Source organism: Delphinapterus leucas, chromosome 10, assembly GCF_059928025.1.
Source record: "Delphinapterus leucas isolate spDelLeu-1000000601 "Yukka" chromosome 10, BTC_Dleu_Yukka2, whole genome shotgun sequence".
NCBI classification, from domain to species: domain Eukaryota; kingdom Metazoa; phylum Chordata; class Mammalia; order Artiodactyla; family Monodontidae; genus Delphinapterus; species Delphinapterus leucas.
Window position 1 is genome coordinate 23,539,841 of NC_143138.1, and position 27,493 is coordinate 23,567,333.

General features: G+C 60.2%; 3 protein-coding genes across 6 annotated transcripts in view; 2 read left to right on the top strand and 1 right to left on the bottom strand.

Moving 5' to 3' along the window:
• Positions 1–470: 470 nt before the first annotated feature.
• Positions 471–17,434, top strand: LOC111170700 (complement C4). Its single transcript, XM_022566197.3, has 41 exons — positions 471–547; positions 689–890; positions 1,093–1,285; positions 1,484–1,554; positions 1,639–1,727; positions 1,935–2,017; positions 2,201–2,297; positions 2,468–2,573; positions 2,686–2,818; positions 3,373–3,488; positions 3,599–3,775; positions 3,893–4,075; positions 4,206–4,391; positions 4,563–4,721; positions 4,988–5,114; positions 5,290–5,364; positions 5,641–5,838; positions 5,929–6,040; positions 6,133–6,203; positions 6,469–6,608; positions 6,717–6,926; positions 7,173–7,224; positions 7,326–7,415; positions 7,565–7,774; positions 7,954–8,029; positions 8,195–8,351; positions 8,452–8,565; positions 8,661–8,832; positions 9,052–9,284; positions 9,360–9,527; positions 9,898–9,957; positions 10,798–10,891; positions 10,969–11,155; positions 11,271–11,361; positions 11,495–11,569; positions 12,982–13,084; positions 13,221–13,310; positions 13,393–13,491; positions 13,661–13,744; positions 14,023–14,155; positions 14,301–17,434. Exons 1-41 carry the CDS (start codon positions 483–485, stop codon positions 14,440–14,442), a joined length of 5,223 nt encoding a protein of 1,740 aa, XP_022421905.2. The 5' UTR covers positions 471–482; the 3' UTR covers positions 14,443–17,434.
• Positions 17,380–20,124, top strand: CYP21A2 (cytochrome P450 family 21 subfamily A member 2). Its single transcript, XM_089918613.1, is given in 11 exon segments — positions 17,380–17,413; positions 17,416–17,649; positions 17,736–17,842; positions 17,844–17,921; positions 17,923–18,096; positions 18,182–18,539; positions 18,542–18,675; positions 18,849–19,049; positions 19,310–19,488; positions 19,570–19,673; positions 19,765–20,124. Coding segments are annotated over 11 exon segments (1,869 nt in total). The 3' UTR covers positions 20,031–20,124.
• Positions 19,858–27,493, bottom strand: part of TNXB (tenascin XB) — a 58,866-nt gene continuing 51,230 nt past the window's right edge. For 3 of the 4 annotated variants that reach the window (XM_089918588.1, XM_089918584.1, XM_089918586.1), the window contains 15 exons: positions 26,900–27,178; positions 25,321–25,608; positions 23,989–24,312; positions 23,339–23,674; positions 22,932–23,054; positions 22,673–22,816; positions 22,361–22,480; positions 22,113–22,256; positions 21,892–22,022; positions 21,635–21,767; positions 21,388–21,539; positions 21,201–21,297; positions 20,948–21,109; positions 20,697–20,860; positions 19,917–20,349 (listed from right to left, as the gene is read on the bottom strand). In XM_089918588.1, coding sequence (XP_089774714.1) covers positions 20,248–20,349; positions 20,697–20,860; positions 20,948–21,109; positions 21,201–21,297; positions 21,388–21,539; positions 21,635–21,767; positions 21,892–22,022; positions 22,113–22,256; positions 22,361–22,480; positions 22,673–22,816; positions 22,932–23,054; positions 23,339–23,674; positions 23,989–24,312; positions 25,321–25,608; positions 26,900–27,178 — 2,699 coding nt within the window. In that variant the 3' untranslated portion in view covers positions 19,917–20,247. Of the gene's footprint in view, positions 20,350–20,696; positions 20,861–20,947; positions 21,110–21,200; positions 21,298–21,387; positions 21,540–21,634; positions 21,768–21,891; positions 22,023–22,112; positions 22,257–22,360; positions 22,481–22,672; positions 22,817–22,931; positions 23,055–23,338; positions 23,675–23,988; positions 24,313–25,320; positions 25,609–26,899; positions 27,179–27,493 lie in introns of all 4 variants that reach the window. The other variant, XM_089918587.1, reaches the window with a different exon arrangement.

Here is a 27,493-nt window from a genome sequence, read left to right on the forward strand (position 1 = left end):
GGCTTTCAAAAAGCAAAAACCTAGCGTAGTTCAATTTTTATGGGGGTTTTAGTAAGAGGCAAGTCTCTTAGTACCTTGTTTGGTGGGACCAACAAAGGAGCCACGTGTCTCCAGCCGCTTGCTGAGCCATGCGGGGCCCTCCTGCACCTACGTACGTGTGTATATGCTATATGCCTACACACGCCCAGATACATGCAGTAGGTGGAGGTGCCCAGGGCATTGGGATGAGAGGGGTTAACAGGGAAGGACTGAGTCTCTGGGCCATGATTTCTTCAGATTCCCTCAGAGACCCAGGTGTCCAGGGTGCCCCCCTCCCAATACTGGGCCTGGGGCCAGTTGCAATTCTTGGTTGTCACGTGGTTTCCCGGCTTAGCTGGGCCAGGGGAGGAGCAAGGTCCAGAGTCAACTCTGCTCCAAGCCCTAAGTTTACCAGAAACGAGCAGGCGGACAGACGGGTCTGATCCCTCTTGGGTCCTCCAGCCATGAGGCTCCTCTGGGGGCTGATCTGGGCATCTGGCTTCTTCGCCTTGTCTCTGCAGAAGCCCAGGTCCCGGACACAGGATGCTGGAGAGCTCGAGCTGGGCCAGGGCTGGCGAGGGGAGAGCAGGCGCAGAGGGACCTGATTCACGGGTGGTGGTGGAGGGGCCTGAGGGGAGGCTGGCCGCTGACCCTCACCTGTTCTTCCCAGGTTGCTCCTGTTTTCTCCTTCTGTGGTTCACCTAGGGGTCCCCCTGTCAGTCGGTGTACAGCTCCAGGATGCTCCTTCAGGACAGGTAGTGAGTGGATCAGTGTTCCTGAGAAACCCATCCACAACACCTCATGAGCTCTGCTCCCCAAAGGTGGATTTCAGCCTCAGCTCAGACAAAGACTTCATCCTCCTCAGCCTCCCGGTAACTGGCCGCCACTCCCTCCTGCTGCTGCCCAGCGCCTCCCACTCCGTCCTCCTCTGTCTTCTTGTAAACATCTTTGTCTTTTCACCGGCCCCCCTCCCTTCCCCCCTCCCCCCCGAGTTGTCTTCCCTGTTTCTATCTCAGTCTCTGTCTCTCTCCTTCTGCTCTGGCTCTGACCCACTCCTGTTCCCTCTCCTGACAGACCTCCCGGAAAGGCGCGGAGGACTGTCGCCTCCATCTCCTCCACAGAGCCCCCGAGGTCCAGCTGGTGGCCCAGTCGCCATGGCTAACAAACAGACAGACAGACAAGCAGGGTGTCAACCTGTTATTCTCCTCTCGCCGGGGGCACCTCTTTCTGCAGACTGACCAGCCCGTTTATAACCCTGGCCAGCGGGGTGAGTCTCAGCCCCAGGGCCCTCACCTTTCACTTCTTCCCAGCCCCTTGAGTGAGAAACCCTGAAGTGCCCCACAGGAAGGCCGCTTTGCAAATATTTGTTCTCTTCCCCGTCGCTTCCTGGGAGGGCTGAGGGGCCCAGGGCCCACCCTCCCTTGGCCCATGGTCTCCTGCTCACCTCCTCGCCCTCCATTTCCAGTTCGATACCGAATCTTTGCTCTGGATCAGAAGATGCGCCCGTCCACTGATACCCTCACGGTCACGGTGGAGGTGAGTCCCTGACCTCTGACCTTCCTGATCGGCGAGGGCTGCTGATCTGACCTCCGACCGTGACCCCTTCTACTCCCATCACAGAACTCTTGTGGCTTGCGTGTGCGGAAGAAGGAGGTGTATGTTCCCTCCTCCATCTTCCAGGATGACTTTGTGATCCCAGACATCTCAGAGTGAGCTCCCCACTCCTGCAGATAGCCCCCACCTACACCTCCCCAGCTCCCACTTCCCCCAGCTGTCTGCCTCCAACACACGGTCCAATCCTGAGCTCCCTGAGCCTCTGGTTCACCCCTGCAGTCCTCTTCCTAGGGACCTGGGTCACTGACTCTCAGTGAGCCTCCTGCACTAATGGGCTGAGCCCCTCCCTTGTCTGTCCTCAGGCCAGGGACTTGGAAGATCTCAGCCCGATTCTCAGATAGCCTGGATTCCAACAGCAGCACCCAGTTTGAGGTGAAGAAATATGGTGAGAACTGGAGACACGAGGGATAAGCAGCCCCTTTTCTGCAAGGAATAAAGGGTGGGAGGAGAGGAGGGGGTGTTGCAGGGCAGAGGCAGGGTGATGCGGCTGCCACAGCCCAAAGGGGAGGAGAGTTTTAAAGGGTCCTTTCACGAGAGTCTGACCTGCCCTCCATTCGCCCTGGGTCAGTCCTTCCCAACTTTGAGGTGAAGATCATTCCGGAAAAGCCCTACATCCTGGCAACGCCTGGCTTTCTTAGTGAAATCCAACTAGTCATCCAGGCCAGGTAACTCCTCCTCCGGTCCCTCACGCTGGGCCCTGCTCCCAGGGCTCCCTATTCAGTATGAACGTGCTATGGAGCCCCACTTCCCTCCCTTGCCCCGGGCCTCCTCCCTCTATTCCATTATTTCCTCCAGCCCTCAGCCCAACCTCCTCCGAATCTCTCTGTGGTGGCAGGTACATCTACGGGAAGCCAGTGCAGGGGGTGGCATATGTGCGCTTTGGGCTCCTGGGTGAGGACGGTAAAAAGACTTTCCTTCGGGGGCTGGAGAATCAGACCAAGGTAGGAAGGAGCGCGGGGGGTGCACGGGTAGGTGAGGAGAGGGAGGGAGGGTGAGGAGGTGAGGTGGGAGACTCAAGTCTCGTTCCCTGTCCTGTCTTCTTCTTTGCCCCAGCTGGTAGATGGCCAGTGCCGAATTTCCCTCCCAAAGGCTGAGTTTCAGGGTGTGCTGGAGAAACTTAATATTAATATTAACGACCTCCCAGGGCTGCACCTCTATGTTGCAGCAGCGATCATTGAGTCTCCAGGTTAGTGGCTTCCCCTGATTATAACCCCAGACCCTCGCCTCTGACCTCTGAGCTGACCCTCTGTTCTCCAGCACCAACACCACCCTTCTTCCCTTCATCTGAGACGCAAAGCCAGGAAAGACCCAGGAGGCTATCTCTCTACAACTGATTTCTGGGTGGTTTCTGGGGAAGGGGGAGCTTCCCCCGTCTCAATGTATTTTTTTTCACCCATCCATCTATCCATCCAACCACCCATCCATCCATCATCTATTCATCCATCCATCCATCCATCCATCCACCCATCCACCCATCCATCCATCCATCCATCCACCCATCCTCCCATCCATCCATCATCCATCCACCCATCCACCCAGCAGACACATGTTATGCACCATCTGTGTGCTGCGTCCTGTGTTGGCCTCAGCAAACATAGAGATGGATAGGAGGCGTCTTGTGCCCTGAAGAGTTCAGCCTTGTGGGCAGGAAACACTTGAGCGCCACCTGCCGCCCCGGGCTCTACTTTTCCTCTCTCCCCAGGTCTCTGTCTCCACCTCTGTCCGCCCTGTGTCTTGCAGGAGGGGAGTTGGAGGAGGCAGAGCTCACATCCTGGCGTTTCGTGTCATCTCCCTTCTCCTTGGATCTAAGCAAAACCAAGCGACACCTTGTGCCTGGGGCCCCCTTCCTGCTGCAGGTTTCTTCTGGAAGGGGGAGGATGAGCAGTGGGGGGAAGGGGCGGGGTGGTCAGGAGGGCACAGGGTCTCACTGACTGTGCTCTTCCCTCCGCCCCTCCCACCTACCTAGGCCCTGGTCCGTGACATGTCAGGCTCACCAGCCTCTGGCATTCCTGTCAAAGTTTCTGCCAAGTTGTCTTCTGGATCTACTTCTAAAAACCAGGACTTTCAACAGAACACAGACGAGAGCGGCCAAGTCGTTGTTCCCATTGTTGTCCCTCAGACCACCTCAGAAGTGCAGCTCTCGGTAGGATTCCCCCTCAAGGGAGAGGGTGGGCTAGGAGAGAGGGTTCCCAGGCTGGGGGGAGAAGCTGGGTGCCTGGGTCCTTGCCACTGACCCTGCCACCCCTGCCCCTCTCTCCAGGTGTCTGCAGGCTCCCCCTATTCTGCCATAAGCAAGCTCACCGTGAAAGCCCCCCTGTCCAGAAGATCTGGGTTTCTGTCCATTGAGAGGCTGGATCCTCGACCCCCTAAAGTCAGGGACACTCTTAACCTAAACCTGCGAGCCGTGGGCATCAGTGGGAGCTTCTCTCACTTCTACTACATGGTATGCATGAGCTGGGTTGCAGAGGAGGACAGGGGTGCAGGAGGGTCTCAGGCAGGAAAGAACCCTTGGGGTGGGGTAGCGGTTTCAGGGCTGAGGATGTGCAGTGAAGAAGACACTGCTCTCGCCCCAGATCGTATCCCGGGGCCAGATTGTGTCTGTACATCGAGAGCCCAGGAGGGACCTGACCTCTGTCTCCCTGTTTGTGGACCATCACCTGGCACCCTCCTTCCACCTTGTGGCCTTCTACTATCATGGGGGCGTCCCGGTGGCCAACTCCCTGCGAGTGGACGTCCAGGCTGGGGGCTGTGAGGGCAAGGTAACTGGCATCGGGAGAGATGGTGTGTGTATATGCCGGGGGGATTAAGAGAGAAGGAAGACAGGGTGATTGCAAACAGGGCGTGGATTTAGTTTGGGGTACACTGAAGTTGCACAAGACCGAAGGAAGTTCTCCCCACTCTGACTGCCCCCCACCTCCTGCCTCTGCCAGCTGGAGCTGAACGTGGATGGTAGCAAGGAGTATCGTCCTGGGGACACTGTAAAACTCAACCTGCGAACAGATTCTCCAGCCCTGGTGGCCCTGGGAGCCGTGGACACGGCTCTGTATGCTGTGGGCGGCAAGTCCCACAAACCCCTCGACATGGTCAAGGTTTGTCAAGCCCCTCTCCCTAATCCTCCCTCCCGCCCATGGCTCACCCTCCTGCTGCCCTGAGCCCTGGGCCCTGGGCCAGCAGGTCGATCTCACTCATGGACTCATCCCAGCCCTCCCTGAAGCCTTGGCCCCCGTGGCCTCTGTTTCCCTACTCTCTGTGTCTCTCGTACTTGTCCGTACCCTGCCCTCTCACCTGCAGCTGAGTGGCCAATTGTGCCTACAGCCACTCTTGTCTCTGCAACATCTCTGCCTTTTCTCGCCAGGTCTTCGAAGCTATGAACAGCTATGACCTTGGCTGTGGTCCTGGGGGTGGGGACAGTGCCCTTCAGACGTTCGAGGCAGCTGGTCTGGCCTTTTCTGATGGAGACCAACTGACCCCAGTCAGAAAGAGTGAGAACAGAGGAGGAAGGGGAGCGGGTGGTGGGAAGATGAAGAAGAAGGAGGGGCCTGAGGGGGTAAGACAGGAAGAGGAGGGGTGGGAAGGGCTGGGCTGGGAGAGGGTAGCAAGGAGGGGAGGTGGGAGGCCCTGCACCCCACAGCTGGCTGCGGTCCTGCTCTCTACCAGGTCTAAGATGTCCCAAGGAGACAAAGGTCCGGAAAAAGAGAAACGTGAACTTCCAAAAGGAGATTCGTGAGAAGCGTGAGTTGTGGGTGCCTGTGAAGCTCTCCACACTTGGGCCCAAGGGTCAGGTGCGGGTCTGCCTTTTGGCTCCTGTGCTCCTGAGAGAGCCAGGATATGGTGTCGGGGCCAGAGATCCAAGTTCTGGGGTCGAAGGTGGGTGGGCCAGAGGCTCTCTCCTTTGGCCTGTCTTGAGTTCCCAGTCTCTCAGAGTCCTTGTGTATGTAGAGGTCAGGCTGGGCGAAGAGGTGTGTCTCGTTTTTGTTTCCTTGTGACCACCCTCACCTGGCCCTGCAGTGGGCCAGTACACTTCCCCCATAGCCAAGCGCTGCTGCCAGGACGGGCTGACGCGGCTGCCCATGGCGCGCACCTGTGAGCAGCGGGTGGCCCGTGTGCAGCAGCCGGCCTGCCGGGGGCCCTTCCTGTCCTGCTGCCAGTTTGCTGAGGGCCTGCGCAAGAAGGCCCAGGCGAGGGGCCAGGTGGGCCTTGCTCGAGGTAAGGGGCTGAGTGGGGCTGGGGGAGTGGCAGGGGCGCCTGGAGGGGCAGAACGGCACCCTCCTCATGGCCCTGCACTGTGGTCCCTAGCCAAGGAGCTCCTGCAGGAGGAGGACCTGATCGATGAGGATGACATCCCTGTGCGCAGCTTCTTCCCTGAGAACTGGCTTTGGAAAGTGGAAGCAGTGGACCACTCCTCCCAGTGAGGGCATGTGGTGGGCCCGGCCTTGTCTCTGGGCTGTGTCTGGGGCAGCTCAGCGTGTGACAGGGCTTCTCACCTTTCCCACCACGCAGATTGAGACAGCTGCTCCCGGACTCTCTGACCACGTGGGAAATCCATGGCGTGAGCCTGTCCAAAAGCACAGGTGCGGTCACCCTGCCTGGGCCTATGGCCTCCCTCTTCCATGCCCCCTTGACCCAGGCTCCCTGCTTAGTCCTTTGCTCTTAGTAGGAGCAGAGACCTGGAGAAGTCTGCACCCCATGCTCCAGGGCTGCGAGGCCAGAGAGCAGGGCCGGGCGGGGGTGGGGTGACGGGGGCGGGGGGAGCTGGGGCAGCTCCCGGCCCTCACTCCTGGGATCCGCGGCTGGGATGCCTGCAGGCCTCTCATATGTGCCCCCTCTCTCCATCAGGCTTGTGTGTGGCCACCCCGGCCCAGCTCCGAGTGTTCCGTGAATTCCACATGCACCTCCACCTGCCCGTCTCCGTCCGCCGCTTTGAGCAGCTCGAGCTGCGGCCTGTCCTCTACAACTACCTGGATACAGATATGACCGTGAGGCCCCTCGGGGGCTGAGCACACAGTGTTGGTGGAGGTGGGCCTGGGGCAGGTGAAGGGTGGGGAGCCTAACTGGGCTGGCCCTTCCTGTCTTCCTGCCCCCAGGTGAGCGTCCACGTGTCCCCAGTGGAGGGGCTGTGCCTGGCTGGGGGTGGAGGGCTTGCCCAGCAGGTGCTGGTCCCTGCGGGCTCTGCCCGGCCCATTGGCTTCTCTGTGGTGCCCATAGCGGCCGCTGCTGTGCCCCTGAAAGTGGTGGCTCGAGGATCCTTGGATTTCCCTGTGGGGGACGCAGTATCTAAGGTCCTACAAATTGAGGTGAGTGGAACACCCCTGAATCTAGGTCCCCGGGCTCCCAGATTTACCCCCCATTCTGGCACCCTCCCTGCTGGCCAGGCCAGAGGCTCAGCACCCAAACCCAATGCTTTGGTCTGTTTGCACCTCCTACGATTCTGATCCAACTCTGTCCCTGAAGTTCAAACTCTTAAGTCCTGAGGAGTCTGCGCTGGGAGGGGCAGGCTCTAGCCTGTGTGATCTCTCACGGCTATGTTTCCTCCGAGACAGAATGAAGGGGCCATTCAGAGGGAGGAGATTGTCTATGAACTCAACCCGCTGGGTGAGCGACACCCACGCCCAGCCATCAGTGTCCTAAGGGGGTCGTAGGGGGCAGGGGATATGGACAGCAGGACAGACTGCCGACTTCCCTCATCTCCCCAGACCCCCGAGGCCGAACCTTGGAAATTCCTGGCATCTCTGATCCCAATACTATCCCTGATGGAGATTTCAGGAGCTTTGTTAGAGTCACAGGTGGGAGTGTCCTCCAGTCCCTTCCCAGTGGCCACCCTTGGATTCATGTGAAACCTGCGGACCCCTGTTTGATCCCATGACTCCATGACCCTCTGACCCTGGGCCCCCAGACCTGCTCTCTGATCCTTAACCCTCTCCCTCCCTTATAGCCTCAGATCCATTGGACACTTTGGGCTCTGAGGGGGCCTTGTCACCGGGAGGCATGGCCTCCCTCCTGAGGCTTCCCCAGGGCTGCGGGGAACAAACCATGGTCCTCTTGGCTCCAACACTGGCCGCTTCCCGCTACCTGGACAAGACAGAGCAGTGGAGCATGCTGCCCCCTGAGATGAAGGACCACGCTGTGGATCTGATCCAGAAAGGTTCTGGGTGCAGCGGCAAGCAGGAATGGGGGCCAGGAGAGGACAATTAATGGAAGATGGGCAGCCTAGGTGGCTAGAGTGGGCAAGGGAGGGGGTAGCCAGTGGAGATGGGGAGCGTGGCCTCGGCACAAGTAGCAGGAGAGTCAGTGTCACCTCAGCAGCTACCTCTCCTCTCCAAGGCTACACGCGGATCCAGGAGTTTCGAAAACCAGATGGTTCCTATGGGGCCTGGTTGAAGCGGGACAGCAGCACCTGGTGAGCTTGGGAGAGTGGTTCTGGGTTTCTGAGAGGGGCCAGGGCTGGTGGGGCAGAGGTGGGTACTATGCGGGGGTAAGTAAATAACCAGGTGCCTGGGGGAGCGGGGCCACGTCGCCTACAGGGACCAGTCCCTATTCCTAGCCCTCCCTTCCTCCCCTCTAGGCTCACGGCCTTTGTGCTGAAGATCCTGAGTTTGGCCCGGGAACAGGTGGGCGGCTCACCTGAAAAGCTGCAGGAGACGGCCAGGTGGCTGCTACTGCAGCAGCTGGCTGACGGGTCATTCCACGACCCCCATCCAGTTATTCACAGGGGCATGCAGGTACAGGGCTGGGAGGCTGGGCCGCGGGGCACAGGAGGGAAGGCGCTCCCTGCCCCTCCCCCTCCTGGTCGACGTCTCCTTTTCTCCCCGCTTCAACCAGGGGGGCTTAGTGGGAAATGATGAGACTGTGGCGCTCACAGCTTTTGTGGTCATCGCCCTTCATCATGGGCTGGCTGTCTTCCCGGACAAGAATTCAGAGCAGTTGAAGAGAGTGGTAAGGCACCCAACGTGTGTGCCCTTTGCTGATCCCCTTTCTCCTCAGGAATCCAGGTGTCCAGCCCGCAGACCTTCCTCCCCACTTTCTTCTAGGAAGACTCCATCTCAAGGGCAAACACCTTCTTGGGGGCAAAAGTAGGTTCTGGGCTCCTGGGGTCCCACGCAGCCGCCATCACGGCCTACGCCCTGTCGCTGACTGAGGCCCCTGAGGACCTGCGGGATGTTGCCCACAACAACCTCATGGCCATGGCCCAGGAGACCGGCGGTAAGGGGGCCTTGGCAGTGAGCCTGGGGCTCGGAGAGCCTTGAGACCCCTGAGTGTGTCCAAAGGGAGAAACTGAATGAGTGAGGACGCCCGGAGGGGATCAGAGCATAAGCAGGGATGGTTGGGGTAGAATCAGGCGAGCCTGATGGGGGGAGTGTCAAAGGGCCAGGCAACTAAGATCCTCCCCCTGTTCACCTGTGGGCCTCCTTTCACTCCCAGATAACCTGTACTGGGGCTCGGTCACCAGTTCTCAGAGCAATGTCCTGTCACCCACCATGGCTCCTCACAGCCCAGCAGACCCCGTGCCCCAGGCCCCGGCCCTGTGGATTGAAACCACGGCCTACGGCCTTCTACACCTGCTGCTTTGGGAGGGCAAGGGCGAGTTGGCCGACCAGGCTGCATCCTGGCTCACCCGCCAGGGCAGCTTCCAAGGCGGATTCCGCAGCACCCAGGTAGGGGCTGCCCTGGGGCTCTGGGGGTGGGTGGTCCTGAGACCAAGTGCCTGAGTCCTGGCCCATCCTCCCCAGGACACGGTGATGGCCCTGGATGCCCTGTCTGCGTACTGGATCGCGTCCCACACCACCGAGGAGAAGGGGCTCAACGTGACCCTCAGCTCCGTGGGCCGCAGTGGATTCAAGTCCCACGTGCTGCAGCTGACCAACCACGAAGTTCAGGGGCTGGAGGAGGAGCTGCAGGTGAACCATTCCCTCACCTGGGTTGCCAGGACACCTGCGCCTGCCTCGGCCCGACCAGAAGCCACCCCCTGTCCCCCACCCCTGCAGAATCCCCACGGTACCTCTTTCTGGTATCTTTGTGGGAAGACGTACTGGCTCTGCTACCTGTAGAAAGTCACCTAGCCTCTGCGCTTCACTTTTCTGATCCGAAAATGAAACATGCAGAGTCTACCCGACAGGGGTTTTTAGGAGATGGCAGTGAGATAGTGCAGGTGAAGGTGAAACGTTGTGGAAAGCTGGGGAGAGGAGGTGGGGTTGCTTTTAGGGAGGAGATAAGTCGGAACAACAGGGTGCCATTCTGACATCTCTTTCCCTTTTCTGTTTCCAAAAGTTTTCCTTGGGCAGCAAGATTAATGTGAAGGTGGGAGGAAACAGCAAAGGAACCTTGAAGGTGAGAGCTGGCAGCACTGCCCGCCCGGGCCCAGCAGGGTGAAGCCGGGCTGTTCAGTGGGGGACCTACCGGCAGACCTCACGGCTGGGGAGGGAGGAAGAGACACCTGGGTTGGCGTTCCCTGTGCTCCGTCCTGGGCATGTCCCCCTCGCTCTGGTCTCCACCCTCTCTGGGTGCCTGTCATCCCCTTCACCCCCCTCAGTGCTGATGCTTGAACACACCTGATGCCTCAGCCCAAGCCTCTCCCCTGAGCCCTGGGCCCCTGTGTCCCACAGCACCTCAGACATGGTTGTGCCCCAAACTCCTTCTTCTTCCTGGGTCCCCTTATCTGGCTGATGGAGTCCCTTCCCTACAGGAGCCCAGCTGCCACTCTGGGGGCCATCTTAGTGCCCCCCCAGCCCCAGCCCCTCCTTATGACCCCAGTAACTCCTCCTCTGCTTTCACCCCAGCCCTGCCCACCTCCCCAGCCAGCCAGATCCACCCGTCTACACAGGTCTCCTGCCCTCGAATGTGCTTCCCCTGCTGCTTGTCCCACGTGACACACTCATTCTCCTCCTTCAAGCCTCGGTCGGAAGCCTTTCCTGAACTTTCCATTCCAGCGTCCTCTGTGCACCCCGTACAGTGCTCACCCCCAGGCCAGGCCCCCGCTCCCCACTCTGTCTCACCGTCTAACCCAACACCTGGGCCCGTTCGCATTCCTGGACTGGTCTGCGATGGGGATGAGAAGAGGCTGAAGGCCTCAAATCCCTTAGCCCAGGGAGGTGCCCTTCGGTGTGGCCCTGGAGAGACCTCTGTGGCCCCAACTGTCCCGTGTCCTCCCCCCACCCCTTGCTGAGCCAGGTCCTTCATACCTACAACGTCATGGACGTGAAGAACACGACCTGCCAGGATCTTCAGATTGAAGTGACGGTCGTGGGCCACGTCCAGTACACAAGTGAGTGTTGGGGTCAGAGGCCGTGGGTCCCTGCGGGGCTGGTGCCAGGCCTGAGCCACGGTGCTGTCCCCGCTCAGTGGAAGCCAACAAGGACTACGAGGACTATGAGTACGAGGACCTTCCGGCCGGGGATGACCCGGGGGCCCACTCCCAGCTCGTGACGCCCCTGCAGCTGTTTGATGGCCGGAGGAGCCGCCGCCGGAGGGAGGCCCCCAAGGTGGCTGAAGAGCAGGAATCCAGGGTGCAGTACACCGTGTGCATCTGGTGAGCTCTGGGGGTTGCACTGGCTGTGGGGCGGCTGTGGGCTGGCTCAAGGCTGGGGCTGGGTGTCTACAGCCTGACACAGGGCGACCCGGACGACAGGCATGTGTCTCCACAGGCGGAATGGCAAGGTGGGGCTATCGGGCATGGCCATTGCAGACATCACCCTCCTGAGTGGATTCCACGCCCTGCGGGCGGACCTGGAGAAGGTGTGGCCAGACACCTGGAGGCCCCTGTGCCCTCGGGAGCCCTGCGCCGTCCCCGCAGTACCCCAGCTGCTGAGCCCCTCAGTGCAGGGGGGCCCAGGGCTACCTCCCTGTGACCAGCTCCCCTTCCCCACAGTTGACCTCCCTCTCTGACCGTTACATGAGTCACTTTGAGACCGAGGGGCCCCACGTCCTGCTGTACTTCGACTCGGTGAGCAAGGAGGGTGACAGAGGGGGGCACATACGGCACCGGGTTTTCTGAGCTCGTGTTAAGAGGTTTCCCAGGAGGCAGCTGTACCAGCGTCTAGTGCGCTTAGAGAGAACTCGTGATGTGAGCAGGGAGACAGGACAGGAGTGGCCAGAGCAGAGGCCGGGGAGGCTCCCTGCTGCCTGTCGGCGGGCAGGGTCTGAGCCCCTTGTGGCTTGGGGGCCAGTGCCAGTGCTTGGGGTGAGCCTTTTGTAAAGCTGAACTGATTCAACTTGAGGGGCTGCTTTTGTTTTTTTGTTGTTGTCTCCCTTCCCAGTTTTTGTGTTTGTTTGTTTTGTTTTTGATATTAAAGTGTATTCTGTTTTTTAAAATGATGCTTGTCCTAGACGAGTTGTTTTTGTTTTTCCACAGCCTTATTTGGCTAACACAAAGTTATCAACCCTCTGACGGCCCTCAAAAGTTTTTTTTGAACATTTACTGTAACGTCTTGGAGAAAATGTGCAAAAGGCGTGTTAATGCTGTGGTGCTATTAGCCAAGTGTTTGCGGTCAGGGGAGACCCCCCCCGCCCTGTGTGTGCAGAGGGGACGGACCCTATTAGCTTGAGAAGCCAAGCAGAGGAGTCTGGTTGGACACAGTGGAAAATGAGGAGCCAGGAGGATTTCAAGTCAGGTTGCTGACCACGCAGCTTAGGAGGGAAACCCGCGGGATACCAGGCTGGACTGGACCAGCGTGGGCATGAAGAGAGGGCTCTGGGCCTGGACATGAATGGCTGGGCCGTGGAGGACGGGCCGCATGGGAGCACCTGCTGTCAGGTTATGGCAGATAAGGCAGGCCTCGGCTGTATCAGTGAAGGGAGGCTGTCAAGAGGCTGAGTGGGTTTGGAGGGCAGGCAGAGGGAATTTGGAGAATTTAATACATCCTACAAAAATCCCAGTGCAAGAGTAAGGCTGAAAGTTTGGTTCGGGAATCGCCAGTCTGAAGGGTTTGGGGAGAGCCAGGGAGTGGTGAGACCTCCAAAGGGGAGCGCAGAGGAGGGGAAGGGCCAGGGCTGGGGACTGTGCTTCTGGGAGGGAGGGAGAGGGATGTCAGAAGCGACCAGGTCAGAATCAGGGCTGGTCCGGAAGCTAACCCCGAGCTTAGGGAGCGTTTCATGGAGAATGTGTCCATGATTTGAGACTCTGCAGAGGGGCCCAGGGCTCTGGAGACTGGGATGAGGTCACCACGTGGGCAGTGAAGTCACCAGAGACCTTGGGGAGCAGTTTTTAGAAATCCGGAGGCTGGAAGGTAACAAACTGTGAAGGACGCTGACGATAAGATCAACCGGAACTGAACAGGCCAAGGAAATACATCAGAGCAGCCTGCAGGGCCCAGAGGTGGGTGCCTGACCTCTCCGCCCTCCCCCCGCCCACGCCAGGTCCCCATGTCCCAGGAGTGCGTGGGCTTCGGAGCTGTGCAGGACGTGGCCGTGGGGCTGGTGCAGCCAGCCAGCGCCGTCCTGTATGACTACTATAACCCTGGTGAGCACACCGGGGACACTCGGGAGGTTTGGGATAGGTGGCAGGGAAGGGTGGCAGGGAAGTCCTGCGGCTCCATGGGACTGGAGAGCAGAAAGGGGGGACTGCGCCCTAACGCCCCGGTCTGCTTTTTCTCCAGAGCACAAATGTTCTGTGTTTTACGGGGCACCAACTAAGAGCAAACTCTTGTCCACTTTGTGCTCTGGTGACGTCTGCCAGTGTGCTGAAGGTGAGACCCAGGGCCCAGGGGCAGGGGTGGGGAGATGGCATGGCTGGGGCCTGCACTCGCTCATCTGGGCCCCCGACTTCAGGGAAGTGCCCTCGACAGCGCCGGGCCCTGGAGCAGGGGCGGCAGGATATGGATGGTTACAGGATGAAGTTCGCCTGCTACTTTCCCCGAGTGGACTACGGTCAGTCTTCCCGCCTGGGCCCCGGCCCCGACCCTGAGCCACCCTCAGGGTCTCCTTGGTTGTGCCTGCTCCTCTCAGGCCACGGGCAGCCTTTTTGCTCTGCACTGACTTACAGCCCTCTCAGCCTCGGGCTAACTAACCTTCCCTCCCTTCTCCTGAACCCCCACAGGCTTCCAGGTTAAGGTTCTCCGAGAAGACAGCAGAGCTGCTTTCCGCCTCTTTGAGACCAGTATCACCCAAGTCCTGCACTTCAGTGAGGAGACAGATAAGTGGGCGGGGCTGGAGGGATACAGAAGAGCTGAGCTCTGGCTTTGGGGCCTTCGCGCCTGGAATAGAATTCAGCCATTCTGAGCCCAAATCCCCTCGGCCTCTTAGAAGTTCTGGGCTTGTCCATAAACAGGAAAGCAGTCGCACCTCCCCATCGGGAGCGGTGAGGGTCAAATGAGAGGCTCGGCGCAAAGCCCCTGGCCCCAGTGCCGTCCAACCCCTTCTCTTCCCCTCTGACGACTCTTGTGGACGCTCTCCCCTCAGCCAAGGATACCAAGGCCACTGCTGGTCAGACCAGAAACTTCCTGGTTCGAGCCTCTTGCCGCCTTCACTTGGAACCTGGGAAAAAATATCTGATCATGGGTCTGGACGGGACCACCCATGACCTCAAGGGAGAGTGAGTTCTCTGGGCCCCTCGGTCTCTTGCTCTCCTCACACCTCACGAGGGAACTGATCCCCTGTCCCCTCAGAAGCCAGGTGCCTCGGGCTTTTCCGCCTGACCATCCTCCTGACCCCTGCTGCCTGCCCCCTGGCCCCTGCAGCCCCCAGTACCTGCTGGACTCGAACAGCTGGATCGAGGAGATGCCCTCGGAGCGCCTGTGCCAGAGCACCCGCCAGCGGGCAGCCTGTGCCCAGCTCAGAAGCTTCATCCAGGAGTACGGCATGCAGGGCTGCCAGGTGTAAGGGCTGCCAGGTGTAAGGGCTGCCCTCCCATCTTCCCCAGAGGAGCCGGAGCCAGGGAGAGATCGCGCCTGGATCGCTGCCGTGCCCGGCCCCCGGCACGCAGCCCCAGGCAGCACCAGGGACTCAATAAAGGCCTTTGGCAGCAAAGTGTCAGTGTGTAGCTCCAGGACTGAGACCGGCGTCCCCACTGCCCCTTCCAGGGTCTGGGGGGCCCAGGCCAGGGTTTGCATAATCTTAGGCTCTCAGAGCCTGGGTGACCCTTGCAGTGTCCAGCTCTGCCTGAATCCCCCCCGCCCCAGATGACCCCCTGGGAGCTCAGTCCCTCATAGTGACCACCCCAGGCAGATCACCCTGCACTCCGAGGATCCAGTGTCCACACCAGAGCCTCCCTTTCACTGTGCCTGCAGGGCGCTCCCCGCGCCCATACAACCCGTCACTGTGGCCTCAGGCAGGGCTGGCGCTCAGCCAGCACCTCAGCTCTTCTGCTTCGAGAGCAGCTATTCAGCTACACGTCTCCCACTCTGTCCTCATGCAGTTGGCAGTTCTGGGGTCTTGCTTGTAGCTGAGACCTGGTCTGTTGAAAGCCCGTTTGACACTTGATCCCTTTATCAGCAGTATTAGGTAACTTTCCCAGAATTGTGCAATCCTCACATCTGATGATGTCTTCATCAAAAGGCCAACTGCTGTTCTACTGGGGTCAACCCTCCCCACCCGCCTGCCTAGCTCTCCCCCTTTGGCAGCACCCCTTGGGTCTGCAGGGCTGACCTAGAAATTCATCTAGAGAAATTTGCTGAGATCAGTTTTGATGAAAACTGAGACGGCTCAGCAGCCTGCCATTCAATCATTCAACAGAAATCTATGGAACTCTCACTCCGTGCCATGCCCTGTGCCAGGCTCCCATCCGCTGTGAAAGGTGTGATGTCGGGGAGCTACATGATCCTATGGGGCACATAGTTTGGGCATCTGACCCAGTCTGGGGGAATGTGAGAAGTGGGCAGGGGAGGCTTCCTGGAGGAGGTGACATCTAAGTGGGATTCTGAAGGCTGAGGAGTCAAGCAAAGAGAGTAGGGGTAGATGAGGGTATTTGAGGTAGAAGAAAGCATATAAAAGACCCAGAGGCTGGGGGCAGGACAGAGCACAGAGGCTGGGGGCAGGGCAGAGCACATTCGGGGGCACTGCGTGTCATTCATCATGTCTGGAATTTGGATTTGGAGGTGGTGTGGAAAAGATGGGGCTGGCAAGGTAAATGGTGTCAGTTTATGAAGGGATACTCACAGGCATGCCAGCATTCCAGGTCACTCTCCTTTTGAATGGATCCCCTCCTATTCCATGCAACTTTGAGAAGTTCTGACCTTCCCCAGTATTTCCGAGGCTTCCGAGGGCTATTGTCTACGTGGCCTGGTCACTGCCCATCAGATCTCTCCCAAAAGCTGGTCAGCATGGTGGTGGCATAAACCCACCTATGAGAGCCAAAGAGTCAGCTATAGTTGTCAACTATGAGGAAGTTTCCAGCTGTTGCTGCCCAATCCCAGAAGTCCCATGTTTTCTCCTTCCCAGTGCTGGGCGTGGATCCAGGCTCAGCCTGAGCCTCTTCCATCCGGACCCCCAGAAGTTAACTCTTCAAGCTAGTGGGTAGCACAGCTGGAATCTCGACTCAGGCTCTCTGGTAGCACAGCCTCGCTCTGGTTAAAGCTCTGAGGTCGGTTCACAGAGCCAGAGATGGGGAATTGGGGGATGCGTGGACTGCAGGTCATCTGCTAGCCCTCACCCCATCCCCTAGGTGCCCCAACCTCTCACGGAGCCCCGCCTCCCCTCTTTAGCATGACCTCTCCTAAGCCCCTCAACTGCCTCCTCACCCATAAAAGTGGCCCCTGATAGCCCTACTTGGTCCACTAGGACCCCACCCCTTGTGGCAACGGCTCCCAGAATAAGGCTGGACCCCTGATCCCAGCTGTGGCTATCAAGTTCCTTCCTGTGGACTTTGGAATCTATGGGGGGCATGTTCATTCATGCTGGGAAACCCCACTTGCCCTGGTGCTAAACCTGTAATCTGTGGACTCTAACCCGGAAGGCAGTCCTGTTCTGCCTGCACCTGGAAGGACAATCAGCTTGACGGCAGAGTGGGAGGAGACAGCAGACTAAGAGGACGAGGAGAAAAGAGTGAGGGAGCAGCCCCGTCTCTAGGGCTTCTTCGTTCCCTATCCCTGGCCTTCCAAGGCCAGCGAGGTCCCTTCTACTTTCCTGCTCTTGGGTTCCGTGAGATACCCCTGTATTTGTAAAACAATTCTTAATTTTGGCTCAAGCCAGCTCAAGTGGGTCTCTTTTGCTTGCAACCAAAGAGCATTAGGTACATGGTAAGAGCTCCAAATTAAGGGGCCATTCACTTGTTCATCTTCAACTTTTGAGAGTGAAATGAGGCGCTATTAGTGATTACACTGGGACTACAGGTATAAACTGGGATAACGCAGGCAAACCGGGACATCTGGTTCCCCTATCTGTAAGTGAAAAGAAAAACACACAAATCACTTTCATCTCCTTTTGTTCTTCAGGCAATCTGGGAGGGCGTATTAGGCGGGGGTTGTCATTTTTCTCTCTGAGACAAAGTCCGTGGCAGTAAGCTGGTCCGAGGTGGCAGGGTTGGGGGGGCGTGGTGGGGATCCGGAGAGGCTCAGGCCCAAGAATGGACGTATTTTCTTTCTTGCCTGGTTGATGTGGAGGCGGAAAGCTGATTCTGGCTGCTGAAGAAGGTCAGGGCTGTGTTTCCCTTCGTTTCTTCTTGATAGATGAATGGGAAAAGGCCTGCTCTTTGATATGTGGATTTTCGAAGGCCAAGAGGGTTGGTGCCATTCCAGGAATATACTATTTTGTGGGCGGGACAGTGGGCAAGGACCTGAGGGAAGGAGTCAAGGGAGGCCTCAGAACAGCCCAAGTAGCCAGATGGCTGGAGGTCTCAAGAGCTCCAAGTGGCCAGGCTTGGGCCCCTGCCCGCATCTCCAGCCATGGTACTCGTAGGGCTGCTGCTGCTGCTGCTGCTGCCCTTGCTAGTCGGCACTCGCCTGCTGTGGGGCCAGTGGAAGCTCAGGAGCCTCCACCTCCCACCTCTTGTCCCCGGCTTCCTGCACCTGCTGCAGCCCAACCTCCCCGTCTATCTGCTTGGCCTGACTCAGAAACTCGGGCCCATCTACAGGCTCCGCCTCGGGCTGCAAGGTGAGCATCTGCTCCCTCCCTCGCCCCACAGCGGTGTGGAGGTGGGGTCCTCTCCCTGCTGACACCCTGCTTTTCCTCTCCCCCAGATGTGGTGGTGCTGAACTCCAAGAGGACCATTGAGGAGGCCCTGATCAGGAAGTGGGTGGACTTTGCCGGCAGACCCCAGATACCATCTTGTAAGGGGTGGGGGGCATTTCTTGATGGAAGAAGCAGGGGCTATGGGAGGCAGGGAAGGTCAGGCCCGGGGCTTCCTTGGTCAGTTCGACCCCCTGCCCCCAACCCCTACTCACAGACCAGCTGGTATCTCAGCACTGCCAGGACATCTCACTGGGAGACTACTCCCTGCTCTGGAAGGCCCACAAGAAACTCACGCGCTCAGCCCTGCTGCTGGGCGTCCGCAGCTCCATGGAGCCCCGGGTGGAGCAGCTGACCCAGGAGTTCTGTGAGGTGAGGCTCGACTCCCACAGTTGGCCCAGGTCAGCTTCACCCCTCCCGGCAGCCTCCCTATTTAGTTCATGCTGCTTCTCCTCAGCGCATGAAAGCCCGGGCTGGTGCCCCCGTGACCATCCAGAAGGAATTCTCTCTCCTCACCTGCAGCATCATCTGTTACCTCACCTTTGGAGACAAGGTCAAGGTTCTCTTGCCCTCACATAGGCTTGGGCCCCCCACCCCCCGCCAGCCCCTCCCGTACCCTCTCCTGGTCCTGAACCGAAAGGATTCCCTCCTTTTCTGGCAGGAGGACACCTTAGTACATGCCTTTCACGACTGTGTCCAGGATTTGATGAAAACCTGGGACCACTGGTCCATCCAAATTTTGGACATGGTTCCCTTTCTCAGGGTGAGGAGGTGAAGCCCCGACACACCTGGTCCTGGGAGACAGGGCGGAGGTGGGCAGAGGCTCCCTTCCCGGCGGCTAAACTCTCTTGCTGTCTGCCCCAGTTCTTCCCCAACCCCGGGCTCCGGAGGCTGAAGCAGGCCATGGAGAACAGGGACCACATTGTAGAGAAGCAGCTGAGGCAGCACAAGGTGGGAACCGTGCGTGCACCGGGCTCCTCCTCAGCTCACAGCAGTGATGCTACTGCCCCAGAGCTGGGCAGCTTCTTTGGCGCCCCACCAGTCCTGGACCTGCTGCCCCCTGCTGAACACCGCCCACCCCCCCCAAGCCAGGCACTCAGCCTGGCTCCTCCTCCCCTCTCCAGGAGAGCATGGTGGCGGGCCAGTGGAGGGACATGACGGACTACATGCTCCAGGGGATGGGGAAGCAAAGAGTGGAAGAGGGCCCCGGGCAGCTCCTTGAAGGTCACGTGCATATGTCCGTGGTGGACCTTTTCATCGGTGGCACTGAGACCACAGCAAACACCCTTTCCTGGGCTGTGGCGTTCCTGCTTCACCACCCTGAGGTATGCCCTGGAGGCAGGCGAAAGGCTCCTTCCTGGCAGCTTGGCCAGGGCAGCGGGAACCCAGCTCGCTGAACCCACCGTGGGCTGTGTTGGGAGGGGGTTGGGGGGGAGTGAGTCTGGGGCGGGCTGGGAGGGGGTTCTCCTACTTGGCACAGAGTCTCCGGTGAGCTGCTCCAGGGAGTGGTGGGAGGCTGGGCAGCCGTGGGTCGGCCAGCAGCACGGCTTGGGCCCCGGACCTCGGGCTTGCCCCACTTTCCCAGATTCAGCGGCGACTGCAGGAGGAGTTGGATCGCGAGCTGGGCCCCAGAGCCTCGGGCTCCCGAGTCCCATACAAGGACCGCGCTCGGCTGCCCTTGCTCAACGCCACCATCGCTGAGGTGCTGCGCCTGCGGCCCGTCGTGCCCCTGGCCTTGCCGCACCGCGCCACGCGGGCTAGCAGGTGACTCCCGAGGGGGGAGGGCTGAGTGGCAAAGGCCCCTGCGGGGTCCTGGCAGGCCTCTAACTTAACCCTACCCCTCAGCATCTTTGGCTACGACATCCCCGAGGGCATGGTTGTCATCCCCAACCTCCAAGGTGCCCACCTGGACGAGACTGTGTGGGAGCGGCCGCACGAGTTCCGGCCCGGTGCGTGGCGGGGCGGGTGCCCGCGGCGCGGGGGCGGCGGAGGCCGAGTGCAGGCGGCCGCTGAACTGCAGGTCCGTCTTTCCGCCCGCAGACCGCTTCCTGGACGCGGGCGCGAACCCCAGCGCGCTGGCCTTTGGCTGCGGGGCGCGCGTGTGCCTGGGCGAGCCGCTGGCGCGCCTCGAGCTCTTCGTGGTGCTGGGGCAACTGCTGCAGGCCTTCACGCTGCTGTCGCCCGCGGGCGCCCTGCCCTCGCTGCAGCCCCATCCCTACTGCGGCATCAACCTCAAGATTCAGCCTTTCCAGGTGCGGCTGCAGCCCCGGGACGGCGGAGGCCGGGGCGTGCGCGAGCACCAATGACCAGTGACGGAGCCCGGACTCACTGGCCTCGGTTTCTCCTTTTATTGCTCCCGTACAAACCCCTTCCCTCCCCCCTGTAAACATGGTGCTGTGAGATCGCGGGTGGAGAAGGCTTCCTCCGGCGGCTGGATGGTGAAGGTGGCCCTCGGCTCTTCTCTGAGCGCAACCCCTCAGTGCTCGACAGTCATAGTAGGGCGCTGGAGGGGTGAGCAGCGGCTCAGCCTCCCCTGCCCGGGGGCCGGTAGCTTCTTGGTCTCAGCTTCATTTCCGTGAAGGGCACGGAGAAGTCAAAGCCCTTCCAGTAGTACCAGCTCACTCCCTGGGAAGGGGTTGTCGAGAGAGAGAGTCAAAGCCTGACATCCCATCTGCTCCCACCTCTGCTCCCCTCTGGTGAGATGGTTCCCACAAATCAATCAAGGATCCTCCCTCCCTTTATCCTTCTTAAACCCTCAATTACAAAGGACTGAGGCTGAATCCTGAGCTGTCCCATTACATCCAATAAATCATTTCCTCGAGAAAACTTGCAGAGACTGGCATTACTGTTCCATTTCACAGACAAGGGCCCTGGGGCGCCGAGCGGCTCAGTAACTTGTCTTGTCACACCGTGCGTCACAGACACCCAGGCAGGCTGAGCCCCCGCTCCGTGCTGCCTCCTGGGCCTCTCACCTGGTGGTCCACTGTGCTCCCGTAGAGCCCGTTGAGGTTGGCATAGTGGCAGTTCTTATACCACCAGGCCCCTCGGTAAGAGACGGCGCAGGAGATGAGCAAGTTGTTGGGGTCTCGGTCACGGGCAGAGAAGACACTGCCGCTGTGGTAGCTCATGGAGTCCCCTGGGCAGGGCGTGGAAGGCGCAGTGAGGGCCTCTCCTCCCCATTCCCACCCCGTCCCTGCCCCCCACCCCCAGGCCCACCCCTCACCTGCAGTGCCGTGGTAGCCTTCCAGGTGGAGGCGGTAGTACTCATTGGCCGAGTCTACTTGGAAGGAGTCGTACTGGGCAAACACGGCCTCGTCCCCATCCCGCAGGTCCACACGCAAGGAGTAGTCGCCGGCTTTGGTCAGGCTGTGCAGGGCCTCGTTGCCTGGGGGTGGGAAATGTGTGCTCATCGGGGTCCTTGTGTCCACAGGGCCCCCATCCCTTCCCTGGTCCCACAATCCCTATGAGGCACTAACCCAGCCAGAACTCCTCGGAGATGTTCCCAAAGCCACGGGCATAGTCCTCCCAGTCTCTCCAGAAGTCAGTTTTTCCATCCATGCGGCGCTGGAACACCTGGAAGCAGGTGGGGACACCATCAGCCTATGGCCCCGGGCACAGCAACCCTACCCTGTGCAGACCCCTGGGCTTCTGACTGCCACCCACCAGCCAGCCACCCCCATCGGTCTTCATGTCACAAAAGACGTTCAGGGGCCGCTCGCGGTTGCCGTTGAGGAAGATGGTGGTGGTCCTTGAGGTGCTGACCCCGTTCTGTATCTCCTCCCCACAGTCCCGGGGGAAGGGGATCCGAAGTCCACCTGGGGAGAGGAGAGTGAGGGTCCAGTCCTTCTTCCAGATTCTAGACGCCCACTACACACTCAGCCCCCAACCTCAGGTCCCAGCGCCTGAGTACCAGTGGTGAAGGAAGTGGACACGGGGGGAGTGAAGCTGTGGTCCCACATGGCCCGGAGCCACGCGCTATAGAGGGTGGAGGGAAACAGGCCGTGAAGCTGGTGAGAGGTGACCCCTCCTGGGAGCAGGATCTCCTGTGGAACAGACAAGGGGCAGGTCAGAGGAGAGAGAGGTGGGCCCCACCCGGGAGGCAGAGGCAGCACTTCCCGGACTGGAGCCCAGGGAGGGAGCTGGCCAGAGTGGCAGGGGTGAGGGCACCTGGGTCTGTCCACCAGGGGTGTTGAAGCTGAGCAGGTAGCCAGTTGGGGGGACTTGGGGCGTGGTCCAAGTGAGCAGGGCTGTGCGGGGGGTCACCTCCTTGGCCTCCAAGTCCTGGGGGGCCTCCAACCCTGGGAGGGGGAGGAAGAGAAGATGGAGATGAGGCCCATCCTGGCGCTCTCGCTTCTTCCCCGCCCTCCAAGGCACCTCACAGACCGCACCTGTGGTGAAGGTGATGCTGGCTGGGGAGGTGAGGTTGGGGCCCCGAAGGCCATGCAGGGTCGCCGTGTAGTTGGTGTGGAGTACAAGGCCTTGCAGGGGGTAGTCCACGGCGCTGCCAGGGGCTGAGTCCTGTAGCGAGGGGGCTGGGAGAGCGGGTGCGGCATCAGCGGCTGCCCTGCCGGAGCCCAGCCTGCCCTCTGCTCTCCCACCCTGACCAGTCCCCTCCAGAGGCCTCAGCCCTGCTCACCTCCTGGGGCTGTGACCTTGATGTCATAGGTATCCACCGGGGCCTGGGGGGGCTGCCAAAGCAGCAGGGCGGATCCTTCCGTCAAGTTCAGTGCACGCAGCTGGGTGGGGCCGTCAGGAACTGGGAGAAGGGGGGGGCCCAGAGCTGTTCCCCGCTGCTCTCCCCATTCCTCGCCTTCCCAAACTCTGCTGGACCTCTCGTCTGCCATTGGCGCCTCCAACACCCCCTTTCCCTTTCCCCGTTCACTCTCAACTCCCACCCGTGCCCGCATTTTCTCCCGCTACTTCCTGCCCGGGTCCCGGACTGTCTCACCTGTGGTAAGGAAGCCTGTGAGAGGCTCACTCTCCTCAAAGCCACGGACAGAGACCACGGTCACGTTGTAGTGAGCGCCTGGGACGAGCCCCTCGAGTTTCTGGGTCCGGGCTCGGCCATCCACCTGAACACTCTGTGGCTCCCCTGAAAACACACTGGGCTGGGGAGGCGGCCGGGAAGCAAGGAGGAGCTGCAGGGTGGGCAGAGCGCAGGGCGCAGGAGGAATGGGGCAAGTGACACACGGGCAAGAGGGTATCACCTCCATCTGCCAGCTGGTAGGAAACTTTGAAGCTGTCCACTCTGGACGGCGGGGGCATCCAGCTGACCTTGGCTGACGTCTCCCCGATCTCGCTGAACTGGAGGTCACGGGGGCGCTCCAGAGCTGACGGGACAGATGTGCCAAGGAATCATGGTGAGGACAGAGGGCAGGGAGGCTCCTGCCCCGGGATTCCCACCCTCCTTCTTCTCCCTGGGCCCCACGGCCTCCGGATGTGCTCACCACCCCGCCTTTCCTCTAGGCCTAGAGATGGAAGCCGCTCCGCAGACTCCAAGCTCGTCACCACTCACCAACTTCCCCTCTGGCTGAGGCACTAGGTGCCACCCTAGGGAGTACAGAGACCCCCTACTTTGGGGCAGCATGTGTATGTGCCCAGCATGGGGCCTTACCTGGGCTGAGGGTCCGGGCTGTGCCCTGGATGCCGTCGGCCTTGTGAGGCCCGCGCAGCCCATACAACGTAAGGGTGTACAGGGTCCCTGGACTCAGGTCCCAGAGCACGGCCGAGCGCCGTGTCCCTGGCACCGTCAGCTCCCGCTGCAGCGGGGAACGTGGATGTAGCTCCAGGGCGCTCAGTGACGGGACCCCAAAGCGGAGCAGGAAGGAGTCAAAGGCCTCGGGTGGGGCCTCCCAGCTGAGCCGCAGCGAATTGGTGGTGACGTCCGTCACCGACAGGTGGGACAGGCGGGGCCCTGGCTCTCCGGGGGTCTGCCCAGCAGGAGCTGGCCCTGCAGAGTGGGTGGGAAAGAAGGCTTTGGAGACTGAAGCACACCAGCTAGGCGACCTGGTGCTAGATCCCTTCCACCACCCCGCCCTGGCCCTCATTTCCTCATCTGCGAAACGGCGCTAACGAGGGGCTGGCACCCGCGGGTCGGACATAAGGGTAACATGTGTAGAGCCGAAGGCTGTGCACGCGCCCCTTCCTCCCTCCGTGGCGCCCTCGCGGTGTTCCTTCCCCATGGTCACCGCTTCTGGGTGCCCCCTTTCGCCTCTTCAGTCCCAGACCAGAGGCAGGCAAGGCCAGGCCCTACCCTGACGGTACCTGTGGTGCCCTCGGCTGAGACGGGCCCCAGGCGTTTCCCTTCACGCAAGCCGTAGAGGAAGAACTTGTAGGAGGTGCTGGGCTCCAGGCCTGACACGAGGACCTTGTTCTGGTCGCCACCCACGAGCAAGGCCTGGGGCTCCCCACCTGTGCTCTGATACTGGACCACGAAGGAGTCAAAGGGGCCCTGGGCCACGCTCCATGAGAGGCGCAGGGAGTCCGGGGACACGTCCTTCACTGCCAGTGCCCCTAGGCGGGGCCCTTTAGAGGGCTCGGGGGCCTCCGTGGCCAGGTGCAAGGGTGCTGGCATGTCCTCTTCTGGGGCTGCGTGGGAGAAGCCCAGAGAGAAGCTGAGCGGGGCTGGGTGGGGGGCGGGGCCCTCCCACTCCATCTCACCCTCCAGAGAGGTGATCGGGGCTGGCCGAGGCAGGGGACCTCACGGTCCCGGCCACGGCAGCGTGGAGAGAAGACAGGGACTGAGGCTCTCCTAGCATCTTCCTTCTCTTGAATCTGCCACAACCCTGCTTGGGCACTGACTCCTGCCACCCCTTGGCCTCTCTTGAGTGCCAGCCCAGTGGCCCCATGACCTCTCTGTGGGGCTCCTTTGCTGTCTGAATCCGGTGCTTGCTTTCTCCTTCTTCACCCTGATGTCTCAGCGTGCCCCACTCTAGATGTCTGCACGGGCCCTGTTCCCTCCCCAACCTGCCAGGGCGCCTGGTGCCATGGCTTGAGGCAGGACTAACTCAGTCCCTCCCTGAGCTCAGGGCACGTGGTCCTCCCTGCCGAGAAGAGCTGAGGATGGAACTGGCTGGTGAACTCGAAGGGCACATCCTGCCAGCCAAGACGGCCCCGCCACCACCAGGCTGATTTGAGGTGGGTGTTAGGAAATCTGGAAGGGGAACTCCATCAGTGTAGCCACTCCTGTTGGTTTCTATGACCCTGGCCTGCTTTGTTTTCCAGTAATTTTCCATTTGAGAAAATGCTCCTGACTCATCCACGGGAGGGGGTTTGCCCTCATCTGGGCAAGGCCAGCGTGCCAGGAGGTAAGAGCCGCCCCAGTAGAGTAATGGGGAGCAGCTGGCAGCACTGGGGCTGGGCGGGGGTCGCAGATTAGGGACCACTGCCAGGGCTTTGCCTTGCCACCTGTCCTGGCTCCTGCTTCGGACTGACCCCTCGATCACGCTGGTTCCGAGGCTCTTCCTCCTCTGAGCCCTGTGCAGGGCCCCCTTACCGCTCTACCTCGCCCACTCGTGCCAGGCCTTCAGCACAGAGGTGTGAGGACACCCACTCAGGCCGGCTGGCTAGGACCAAGCAGGACAGCCTCCTGCTCACCTGTCATTCCCAGGACAGAGACGGGGCCCAGGTGCTGTCCTCTGAGGAGCCCATAGAGCAGAAACTTGTATTTCCTGCCAGGCTCCAGGCCCTCTATGGTGACCTCCCTCTGGTCTGCGGCCACAGGCACCACCGAGGGCTGCCCATCTGTGTCCCTGTACTGGACCACAAAGGAGTCAAAGGGGCCCTGGGCCACCGTCCACAAGAGGCGCAGAGAATCCGAGGTCTCATCTGTCACTGTCAGCTCCCCCAGGCGGGGTGGGCGCTGCCGCTCCTTCTTCAGGGGAGCTGTAGGGAGAGCGGGGGCGGAGGGAGAAAACCTAGTTAAGAGCTGCCTTTACCTCAGCCCCGGCAGCTTCTGGGGGGAGGGAGGGTCAGCCACCTGGGGAGACAGGCAGGCTGCTCCAGCCCTGCCTTGTACGAAGGAGCCCAGATTCCTCCTCTGGAGGCCGCTGCCCAAACTCCTTCCTGCCCCCACTCCCCCACTCTGAGATCAGCATGCAGAAAATGCATAAAAGAGCACCTCATGAGAGAGTTGCGGCTGGGATTGCAGGAAGGGCCTCAGTTTCCCTCTGACCCCCAGTCCCCCAGAGCAGGAGTGTGGCCAGAGCTGAGAAAGGCTCCCAGAGGGTGTCTGGGTTGTCAGGGAGATGCCCCCAAATAGTCAGAGCTGGGCGGGACAGCCAGCCAAGCTCACGGGCTCCCATTGCCCAGGCATAAACTCGCCCTCACTCACCAACAGCCTGGGCCCGCCCCTCCACCTGCTTCCCCAGCTCTGCACTCACAGCACTAGACCAGGGCGGCTGGGTCGGGCAGGGGGAGAAGCCAGGGGCAGAGCTGAGCGGACAAAGGGCAGAGCAGAGCACAAAAGAGACTTGTCTAGGTGGGTGTGGGTACTGACTGATGGGGGCTGGAGAAGCCTGTATCCAGTCTCCACAATGAAGGTCTGGGGAAGAGAATTACGGAGCCTGAGAGCCCCAGGCCCCAACTGGCTGTGCGCCCCATCCTTGTCTGGCCAGGGTGACTCATGGTCCTGGAGGTGGGGTAAGGGTCAGTGACCCACCTCCATCCCTTCCTCGGGGGCTGAGTATTGGGCACAAGACACCAGATTTTTCCATAGTCTTTTTGCAGCCAAACCCTCCCATATTTTCCACTTCTTGCCATAGGGCTGGAATGAAGGGAGGAAGATGTGAACATTTATTGAACCCCAGCAGATTTTAGTCATAACCATCATGCAGGTGTGGAAACTGAGGTTCAAGGAAAAGAAGTGGCCTGTTGAAGGCCACACAGCTGGCAGTCAGAATTTGAACACAGGCCCGCTTGGCTCCAAAGTCTGAGTTCTTCTTATTATGCTGCTAATCCGTGAGTGAAGGAAACGAATGCTTGGAACAGCGCCTGGCATTCAGCAGGGACTCAATACATGCTTGCCTTTCGTGTTAGGGTTGTCATGCCAAGGCTGAAGGGAGGAGAATAAACTTTGCGGGAAGGCCCCGGGGCCAACTCTGGGGGCTCAGATGAAAGGAAGCTCTGGAAAAAGGCGGGGGGGGGGGAGTGGGGTGGAGGCAGGGCCAGGGCTCACCCGTGCTGCCTTCAGCAGAGATGGGGCCCAGTCGTTTCCTGCCTCCCAGCCCATAGAGCAGAAACTTGTATTTGCTATTGGGCTCCAGGCCGGGGATGGTGATCTCGCGCTGGTCTGAGGCCACAGGCACCACGTGGGGCTGCCCGTCCCTGTCCTTGTACTGAAGCACGAAGGAGTCAAATTCGCCCTCGGGGACCGTCCAGGAGAGGCCCATGGAGTCTGGGGTCACGTCCGTCACTGTCAGCTCCCCCAGGCGGAGAGAAGGTTTAGTGTCTGGGACTGGAAAAGAGAGAGGTGCATGGAACGTGACAGAAATGAAGCCGACAGAGCCTCCTCGGGGCGCTAGGGCTCTGGGAGCTGGTTCTGGGTGCTGGGAGGGGTGACCAGGTCACATGTCAGGAAGAGGGAAGGCAGAGGAGTAGGGATAAAAGAGGAGCCAGGCAAGAGAGCACGTGTCCCTCGGGATGTAGGAGGAGTACGATGGGAATGGGGGGTAACGGGGGTACTCAGGACCTGGATTTCACTGGACCCAGTAAATAAATGGGTCTGGAGTGTGGAGCACAGAAACGTGAAATTCCACAAGGGAGTGGAGGA

Bases quoted from the DNA above. Each gene is read 5' to 3' on its own strand.
- LOC111170700 (XM_022566197.3), top strand. From the start codon at position 483: ATGAGGCTCCTCTGGGGGCTGATCTGGGCATCTGGCTTCTTCGCCTTG. The intron at 4,722-4,987 runs GTTTGTCAAGCC...TTTTCTCGCCAG, and splicing joins AACCCCTCGACATGGTCAAG to GTCTTCGAAGCTATGAACAG. The intron at 7,775-7,953 runs GTTCTGGGTGCA...CTCCTCTCCAAG, and splicing joins TGTGGATCTGATCCAGAAAG to GCTACACGCGGATCCAGGAG.